The 10,214-nt window shown below is 53.7% G+C and overlaps 1 protein-coding gene across 1 annotated transcript in view; it reads right to left on the reverse strand.

Moving 5' to 3' along the window:
- Positions 1–280: 280 nt before the first annotated feature.
- CD101 (CD101 molecule) overlaps positions 281–10,214 on the reverse strand; it is a 33,414-nt gene continuing 23,480 nt past the window's right edge. Inside the window, exons 6-9 of the mRNA XM_009890111.1 lie at positions 9,679–9,821; positions 4,322–4,729; positions 3,073–3,468; positions 281–477 (exon numbers count right to left, since the gene is read on the reverse strand). Coding sequence (XP_009888413.1) covers positions 281–477; positions 3,073–3,468; positions 4,322–4,729; positions 9,679–9,821 — 1,144 coding nt within the window. The remainder of the gene's footprint in view (positions 478–3,072; positions 3,469–4,321; positions 4,730–9,678; positions 9,822–10,214) is intronic.

Here is a 10,214-nt window from a genome sequence, read left to right on the forward strand (position 1 = left end):
CATCCACAGTGGGAGAGATACTGCAAGGACCTCAGATATACCATGATGAACAGAGTGTGAAACGGGTGGGTACCTAACCTAAGAGACAGGAACACCTGTAAAGAAAGCCCTATTTGCTAAGTATTTCAAAGCTGCTTTGTTCCACCGAAAGTAAACACGCAATTTCAAGGACTCATTGCAAAAGCTACTACAAAACAATAAAAAGCCCCTCTGCAAGTACTCGGTCCTCCTCAGCTGTCCAGCTCTGCTCCTTCAAGTTACACCTGCCATTATAGACCAGCTAACTCTTCTCAACCCCTCCAGCTCCTTGCAGTTCCATCAGCTGGTCTCCTGTGATGTTGCCCTTCTTGCTTTTTCTGAATTTGAAGTACCAGCAGAAGACAGCAAGGGCCAGCAGAAGGATCAGAACCAGCGGTAAGTATAGGATGAAGTTCAGCAGTGGTGGGGTTGAGCAGATCCTAGACAAAACAGTTGACTCTAGAGGAAAAAAGAAAGAGAATAAAGTAAGCAAGGCCCCAAGCTAGTTTGAGTTTCTCTCTCCTACTGTTTCTATAGGTTATCTTCTTACCGCTTTTCCCTCAATCTTCAACACCCACCAATTTTTCAAAAATCATACACGTTACATGAGGAGAATGGCAAGAGAAACCAGGTAATTTGCCTCAATTTCTTGTTTTGGGAGGTCAGGTAGGGCCCCAGATCACTCAGTTAAAACATCCCAACTGAAACAGCACGGCTCTTGAAGTAATCAGTTCCAGACCGGGCTCGGTAAGGAAAAGCCACATATCCTGCACCCCCTTGGTCCTCGCCTGACACCAGCAACAGTGGGGTACGGTAGACATCTGTCAGAGGCTGCACCACTGAACAAGGAGGGACAAAAGGAAAGCAAAGGAAACCAGATCAAGGAGGTCCCTGTCTCCCCCAAACACTTGCCCCTCCTTCTTTTTGCCACTCTGCTATCCTATTTCAGCCACACTGAGCTGCAGGCAGCTGTGAGTCCCATACTGTCCCTCACAGCTCCTGCAGAACGAGTCCCCAGTTCAGGTTGAGGCTGCCTGTACTGCTGGTGGACCCTCTGGGTACTTCAAAAAACATGTTTGGTCGGTTCCATGCTAGCTGAAAAGCTCTCATTTTGAACCTCTCCATTGTCCTGGACAACTTACAGCCACCCATTAATCCTGGCCATCAAAATCTCCTCACTTGACGCATAGCTTCAACACCACAGGCTGACCTCAGATGCAGCTGGCCTACCATGAAGGGTCATGCCAACTCCTTTGGGTCTATTTTATCCAACTCAAATTGTTGTTCCTCTCTTCTCCCCTTTACCCAAGATCCATATGCAGATGCTGAGCACAGAGGTCTGCTGATTTGAAGCTGTTTGTGGGGGACCCATACAGCCTGGTGGGCTAGTTGTGACCCTAGGGATGAACCAACCCGGGGGTTACTCCTGGCTGTGAAACTGGCTTTTACCTCTCTGCCTGTGAAGCTCTGCACCCCATTAATATAAATGGAAGCAGCATTTACTCTTCCATAGGAAAACAGAGAGAAGTCTCCACTACACGAATGCCTCTGTAGTATTAGAGAGGTATCCTAAAGGGCAGTATCAAGGATTAGAGCTGAAGTTACTCCTGATTACGGGTATACTTGCACATGGCTGTGTCATTACCCCTCAGAAAACTCCATAATACTGAAATTCATGAGGCAGAGGAGCATTTTGAGATACCCGCATCACTGGAGAAACACACACACACACCCCCCCAAAAAAAAAAAGAAGAAAGTAAGAAAAAACACACCTCTTGGATTTTGTGAAAAACATGAAAACCACTTGGCAAAACCACTTATACAAAAATTGGAGCAGAATTTTCCAGCAGTTACTGAGCAATTTTAGCAATGGTTACTCCACCAGTAATGGGTAACGCAAGACAGAGGGAGCTGATGAAGGAGAAATCTGAGTGCTAGAGGGAGCCTTGACAGACAACGGCAGGAACATAACAGCAGGGGGATGAAGTGCTGTCAGTCCCTCCCTGTGCAATTAAATCCAGATTAGTTTTGCTGTAGGTGCAGAGTCATGTGAGTAGGCTCTGTGCCTGCCTGTGCCAGTAGCAGGCACAAGGGAGGGCTCCACGGGGTCCCCCTGAGCTCTTCCACATCAGTTGGCGTCAGTAGTTGCTGCAGAAGCTATAACCACATGTGGGTACCCAGGCTGGCTTCGGGCATGGCAATGCCACGGCTGAAGGCATGAGAAGAACTGCCAGATCCTCTCAGCTGGGTGCAACACAACTGATTTCACTATCCATATTTTTTTTTCCACGTGGGTCATCCAAGGCTCCTGTTTCCCCAAAGAGGCAACAAGAGCATACTTTTTTCCTGCCTGCTACCTCCTTAAAAAAACCCTGTGTGTGCCTGACTGAACCCTTTCCTTTTTTTTTTTTGTTTAGTTTTTTTATTTAAAATTCTGTATGCAGAATCCAGCTTTATTTTTACACCCGGCACGCACCCCAACTCACCCCCAAGAGGACAAAGGCTGTTTTTTAGAGACCTCACTGGAGGTGGACTTGCCAGAAACATCACACCAAGATTTTTTCCCCCAAACCATTAGCATTCTGGCCCCAATGGCACAACTGAGGGCAAGGGTTTGTACCCACCGTCCTGCAGAGCCAACAAAGTGCTGCAGACACAGGTGCACTCAATGGTACCCTTTGGGCCATGTGCCTCACAGTCAGAGCTCTTGGGATCTCATCTGACCACCACCTCCCAACGTTTACAATGCCAAACTCCTGGGTTTCCTGGCAGATCAATGGGACTGGGACTGGATCTCCTTGCCTCCCCCACCAGACCCACAGCACGCGTCCCTCGAAGGGCTCCCCTAGCTCCCAACACAACTCTGGTGGTCACCCCAGCACTGACCCCCTCTGCAATCCCTTGGCAAGTCCTCCTGGCCATGCAGCATCCCTGCCATTGCAGCCAGCATCGCCAGCAGAGAGCTGCCATTATCCCTCCACACACACAACCCCCAGCACAGCTAAGGGGGAACTGGTGCTGGGGTGAGCAGCCCCTCGCACCCAGAGGCGTTACCTGGCGAGGTGGTAGTGAGCTGCGTGTACCCGGAGCACGCTGAGGCTTGCAGAGCCCAGTCCTTCCCCTCGCTCTGCTGCTGCCACTCCTGCACTTGGCAGTAGTACACCCCGGCATCGCCCTCCTCCACGCTGCGCAGCGTCAGGCTGAAGTCACCGGCGGTGGGGCGGGGGAGGTGCAGCCTCCCTGCCAGGTTCTCCCAGGGGTACTCGATGGCACCGTCGCGGCGGAGGGTAAGCAGGGGCCTGATGCGGCCGCTCTCCTCCCGCCGAAACCAGGTGGCCGAGAGGTGGGTGGTGGGCAGGCAGGGACCCTGCAGCAGGCAGTGCAGCGTCACCTCCTCGCCCTCTCCTGCCGAGATGCTGTGGTTGGTTTTCTCCAGCTGCAGTTCACGCTCTGAGGTAGGATGTAAGCAGAAAGAGATGTCGCGGTGTTGCTCTTCCATAGAAATGCTCCTGCCCGTGCCCACAGGCTGACAAAAATCTTCTGGAGCAAAGCGTGGGGGATCATCGGGATGGCCTCTTGCAAGAGTCTCTGCAGGACACCCACAGCCCCCTTGCTCCTGTGACTCAGCCTCCCTGGGGTGTTCCCCCCCTGCCCCCATCACCTCTGCCCCCTCTTCACAACCCTCTGCTGTAATACGTCCCACCTCCTCCAAATAAGTGATAAGGTATCCTTTGGACCAAAAGCTATTTAGGAAGCTAGAATTCTCTGATCCACTTTACTTAGGGCTGCAACCCATAAGCCAAGTGAGTCTGAGAGAGGGAAGAACTGAGCCAGTGAGATCCACCTTGCACCCCAGCGGTTGCAGCAGCTGAGCCTGCAGCCTTGTTCTCAGCAGCAATGTGCTGCAGAGTGAGGAAAACTGAGTGTCTTGCTTCAGGGTGCTCAGGAGTACCAAGAAAGGGCTGCTTCTGTAGTCACAGAACTGTACAACCAACCAAGCATACCATGTGTTGGAGGGAAAAGAAAATGCCACAATTCACTTTGTTATGAAGCATTAGACATCACCTGGCAGTGGCAAAAATACCAGCTTAGCTGGTTTGAGGGGATGTGGCAAAATATCCTAATTCCATATTTCCCTTTGAGAGGCACTGACACCTCCTGCACCCCTAAATCTCAGATCCAACACAGGAACCACTGCTTCTCCTAAGCCCTGCCAGCTTAGGAGAGGCCTGGCGGGGGCCCCGTCCTAAATTGATCCAACCTTCTCCAGCAGCGCCTATACCAGAGATAACTGCCTGCTCACCTGGAAGCTTGAACTCCAGCGTGGTCCTTCCCGATGCTCCCTCTCCGAGTTTGTACCAGCCATCTGCCAGCCAGAGCCATTCCTCCACCACGCAGTAGTACCTGCCCTGGTCCCCGGGGTTCGCAGAGAGTATCCGCAGCCAGAAAACATCCCTGGACACCCTCTGGCTCAGGAACCGTGACTTCTGTGCAGGAGAGCTGAACTCAGCCCCATATTCCAGTACGCTGCTGTAGTCAGCCCTCAGGATTTGCAGGGGGCGTGCATCTGCCGGAGGCGGCGGCAGGAGGTACCAGGTAACGGCGAACTGAGAATTAGTCTGGGCAAACACAATTCGGCACTCGATGGCTGTGTCAGCATCGCCAGCAATCTCCACAGAGCTCTCTTCTGTAGCTACCTGAAGCTCGCTGTCTAGAATGGAGGAACAAAATAATCATGCTGGCTGCAGCTGCCAGTACAGGGGTGCTGATGAGGAGAGGAATAAGGCTGGCATGGGAGACTGGCCGAAAGAGGAGGAAGAGGGTGCTCAGAGGACAAAGACCCACGAGGGGATGCTGGAGCACAGTGGGTGGGGGGAGGAGGGGAAGAGCAAATGCACACAGCCTTATTTGAACTGTGGCGGGGAATCACTGGGCACTACTGGGCAGGGGAGCAGTGTAAGAGGCGCCTGGGGGACCACAGGGCAGGAACAGGGAGGGAGGGATGGAGGCAGCTGCCGTGTTGGAGCTTGGAGGCAAAGCCTCTGTCTGAAGCAAATGTGTCCGTCTACCACTGCTTCTATCGGCAGGCTCACACTTAAGTGACAAAACCAGCCCACGGCTTTGGAGACTGTGAACAAGTGGCTTTGATCTCAGAGAGACTACACAGCCTGCGTGGGTTTCACTAACAGTCGCCATCTCAGGTGTTTGCTGTGGTTATTAATTGGAAGCCACATAACAGGGTCTTGAACATCCGCTGTGATTATCCCCAGCAATCATTCAGTTTAGTGTTGAGCAGTTCAGGAGAGGAGAGACGTGGTGCTGCCTGCGGCTCTGCTGCCCCAGCAGGGTACACGGCTGCTCCCGATGTGCCTGTGCCACTCCTGGTTTGAGGGACCCCCTTCCCAGCACACATCACCCATTGCTGCTGCCTTTCCTTCTCCTCCAGCAGCAGAAAGGCTGCGAACCGACCTCCGCCGACTGCCTGTGTTTCCCCCCGGCCCTCCCCCCCCATGCTGAGACACCACATGTGTCAGATGGGGTCAGCAGTCAGGTGAAGGAACACACACATCTACCCATGTGTAGACAGAAATTACTCAGCACGAGACACCATCAGGGTTTCAGGGGACCACAGGCTGAGTTTCCATTCTCCACATTTTCCTTGCACATGAGCTGAGCAGTGGGATGCCCTGTGCTGCGGAGGCTGGGGGCAATCGAGGTCCCTTAAGCTCAGCCCTCAGGTGCTGGTTTGGGGACGGGTTGTAGAGGACACACTGAGATGCACCCACAGAGCGTCTCAGCCCCCTGCCCTCGGCTGCAGGCTCAGCAGGGCACCCTCCTCCGCGGCACCTCCCCGAGGGATGCGTCAGGAGCACGTTATGGAAAGAGCCTGTGGACCAGGAGGGGGCTGCAGCTTCTCCCACAAAAGACAATGGGGAAGAGGGACACCACAGGAGAGAGCCCACACATTTCCCCCATCCTTCAAGCGTTTCTTCTTGAACCTCAAGCAATCCACTTCAGAAGCCATCACTGCCTCTCTTGTGACCAGTTAATGGAAAACAGCCCATCTGATGGCCCTTGACACCCCTGCGCATTACCTCTGCCTCCCTCTCAAATTTGCCAACAAAATCTCCCAGCTCACATCCACTTATGCTGTTTTTTTTCCCCTTTGTACCCTATTGCACTTCTTCCCTTTTCTCTCCACGCTGCAGAAATACATTTTCACCACAAGACAGACAGTTTCCTCCACAGCAGGACTCACACATCTGTAAATCCCAATATCCGCTTACAGCCTCACCTCGGTGCTGAGGATTTCGGCAGTGACCAAACAGACTTGGGCACACTTCGGAACCAGGGATAAGTTGATGTCTTCCAACTTCAGTAACTGAAAGTGCACCCAGCCCATAGCCAGCTCTAAGGAAGCACAAATCTTCAGAGAGGGACAGTCTCCCATCTTGGAGACGTTCAAAAGCCGTCTGGACATGGTCCTGGGGAACCGGCTGTAGGTGGCCCTGCTTGAGCAGAGGATTAGATCTGATGACCTCCAGAGGTCCCTGTCAACCTCAGCCATCCTGTGTTTCTGTGACAGGTGAACTGATCACACTGGAAAAAATAAGACTCTTGGTTCTCTGCCCATAGCAGGAGGGAGGATTGGAACTAGAGGATTTTTAAGGTCCTTTCCAACCCAAACCATTCTATGATTCCTAACTTCAGCTGCTCGGTACAGAGGAATATCACTCACCCAGCCTGCTGAAGGCCAGCAGTTTTATTCAGGGAGCCAAAAGTGAACTCTGCCAAAGGGAAAGAAAAAAATACTCCCGGGGATTTTAACTGGAGACTTTGCCCCCGTTTCAAAAGCCACAGGAGAGGAGCAGGCAGGACCGGGGGAGGTGGTGGACACTGGGGACAGCCTTCCCATGTCAGTCGTGTGGATGTGCCTTCCCCAGCTGCAGCTGCCAGGGAGAGCGTGCCAGCAGAGCAGCCCCACCACTCATCACAAGCAGCTTTCCCACCTCTCCCAGCAAAAAGGAGCTCCAGAGAAGTCAGCTGTGGGGCCGTGCTGGAACAAAACCTGCACCTCCCTCCAAGTGAGCTCCTCCCGACAGTACTGCTGCAGTCAGAGTCAGCGGGTAAAACCCAGGACCTTTCCCCAAACCCAGAGAGGCTGCCAGCACAGGAGACAGCAAACTGCCCGGGGCAGCCTCTTGCTCGGGTATAGCCCGGCCTGACACCCACTGGGGCAGAAAATAATCCAGAGAATCAAAAGCTACTGGAGCTCAGAGAGGAGCCACAGGAACCACGGCTGTGAGCACTCGATTTTGATGAGAAAAATTGCTGTTATGCTCTCAGAGAAGATCACCTCGAGAGGAAGCAGAGCACTTGCTGCAAAGCCCCTTTCTTTCAACTCCGAGTCTCCTCTCGCTCCTGCTAAAGATCAATTACCGAAAAGGGCAGAGCAGCTGCCTGCCTTTTCCTTTGGCACAGAAAGATGTGGTGCTGTTTTCCCTTTCAATTTCAATTTAATTAACCAAGCCGAGCCTCTCGCTGCCCATCTCTCTGTGAACCCTGCCTGCTGACACCACGCTTTCCGCCCGGCCCGGGAGCAGTGGAGCACATGGAAGGGCATGGCTGCTGCAGAGCCCCATGCCAGCCGGCCGGGGCAAAGCCCCCATGGCACATTCAGGAGCTGGGGCAAGCCAACCGTGGGCAGCTGTGCTGGGAGGCTGATGAAAGCATCCCCGCTAGGGTTGGGCAGCAAAGCGCAGTATGACTGGATCTCCATCTGCCTGCCCAGGGCACTAATTATGGGACTCCACCAAGAGTCAGATGCTGAACTACCTAAGCAGTCAGAAATGGAAAAGACCCGTCCTCCTTCCCCTCCTGTTACGACCTTTCACGCATGTCCCTCCTGTCTGAAGTTATAGGCCAGATCCACAGTGGCATTTAAACACCTAAAGCACTGACTGTGGTCCTTTAGGTGCTTTGTGGTAAATGAAGTGCTGAAGCAAAAGTCAAGAACTCCAGGATCTCTGTAGGCTCCAACCATAAGATTTTATACGTGAAGAAACCAGCTGGTGATTTTCATGATTTGCAGCTTCATTTTCTGCAGCTTTGCATCATCTCATTGCTGCTAGAGCCGGCTGCCTTCCCAGATTTACATCTCTGCCTTCCCAAATATCCTTCGCTGGCTTGTGATGCCTTTCTGAGAGAGACGGTACCAGAGTCAGCAGCCACTTCCCACTGCGTATCGCCGCCTCCCAGTTCCCACCATCTTTACAGCATCATAGTATCCAGTATCCAGCTGCAATACGCTTGGAGCCAAACATCGTAATATCTCACTGCTCCGCTGCTACCACCTCCTCCACGTAGACGCTCTACAATTAAACCTGCTCATCTTAATGCTGTTTACACTACTAATGTATGCTCACAGATGCTGTCTGTTGTCGCCCCTAGCCTCAGTACCACCACCCTGCAGACCCCCTGCCCCCGGCTGTAGCTGGGGTGTAACACAGAGCACCCCAGCACCCAGCGCCGCAGGGGCGAGGAAAGAGAAGCAGCGGAGCAGGAGGGAGAGCACCATGGAAACGAGCCCGAACAGGGAAGGAAATGTGTCAGCACACGCTACAGCAAACCCATCAGCTAAAAAACACGGAAAATGCATAATTTCAGTTCACCGGGTTGTGCTCCTGAAAACCCAAGAATTAGAGGAAGGAGCACTTAATGCATGAAAAAAAAGAGCAAGAACTCTCCTTTGCTGGCAAAACAAACATGAGGGGAAAAAAAACCAAACAAAACAAACAACAAAACCCACCAAATCCTGGTATTCTCATGCCTACCTCTGCAAGCTCAGAGGTTTTGGCCAGAACAACCCCTCCAATTCCTCCCGCAGCCCCAGCCGCGAGCAGGGCACACCGACATGATGCTGCTGCCAGGGGTGGTGGGGGCTGGCTGCGGGGGCTGCCGTGTATTTGCAACATCTCTCTTCCATAAGAGGACGAGGCTGCCGGCGTGATGCTGGCAGGCAGGGTGGCAGCACAGACCCTGCCTGCAGAGCTGGCCATAAAAGGGAACCCTGGGCAGGGCCCCCCCGGCCGCGCAGTCCCGCCATGCCCGGGAGGAGATGCCTCCACCCAGAGCCCCCAGCACCTTGTGGCTCCGTGCTGGCACCCAGCCCAGCGCAGAGCCCTGGAGCTTTCTCAGCGCACCTCAAATACACCGAGGAAAGCTCAGGGGGACACAAACGTATCCCAGCACCAGCTTTGTGGGCAGGTCTGTCTCCACTGCCATCCAGAAGCCCGCTCCATGGGAGGCTCCTCGCACCCCTAGCATTCAACTGGGCTTATTTGGGAGGGGCTACTTCTTCCCAGAAGCAAGGCTTAAAATCCTAGTGGTGAGGCTGATCCCTGTATGCTTGGCATAATCTGTAAACAAATAGACATCGTCACTCCCCAACACCAAATTTTCCTCCAAGAGTGTTGTCAGGAGCTGCGGGTGCTGAGGAAGAAACAGGACAGCCAGCACTGTCTCGTGCAGCCTCGGGAGATGACCCTGCTGCAGACACCTCAGCCATCAGTGGTCCTGGTTGCCCCTGGTCATGCTTGATGGATTTAAAGTTGCAGAATGAGATACCTCTGCTGAAGAAGTGCCCATGGCACTGCTTACCTGGCAGAACCGCCTTTATCCCCACAGCATTGGACCTGGTGGTGGCCGCTGGCTGCCCCAGTGGTGGGGTGTTCCTCCTCCAGGACTTCACCTCACACTGGTATGTCCCCTCGTCAGCAGCCACAGCGTTGTGGATGCGCAGCCTGAAGGAGGTGGCAGCCTTCATCAGCTGGGCTTTCCCCTGGAAGTGTGGCTGCACTGCTCCCCAGACCACGGTGCCATTGGGAAGGAGAACCCAGCTCGTGGTATTGGCCAGTGGGTGGGCTGGACTGGAAGAGCCACCCCACGGACACTGGCACCTCCTCAAAGGTGTAGCTGGCACTCACTTGGCAGACGAGTTCAAAACTCTGCCCATATCTGACGGTAGCAATTCGGCTTCTCAGCGTGGCATGCAGACCGAGACCTGCTTGGGAGGAGAGAGCCCTTGGTGGACAGACAGAAATCCTGCCCCGTGCCACCTCCCCACCACCCGTCTTCCCAAGCAGCTGCCCCAGCCACCGCAGCCCCATGGCAGCCAGCAGTCCTGCTGCTACTCG

The sequence above is a fragment of the Charadrius vociferus genome, unplaced genomic scaffold (assembly GCF_000708025.1).
Source record: "Charadrius vociferus isolate BGI_N301 unplaced genomic scaffold, ASM70802v2 scaffold287, whole genome shotgun sequence".
NCBI lineage: Eukaryota > Metazoa > Chordata > Aves > Charadriiformes > Charadriidae > Charadrius > Charadrius vociferus.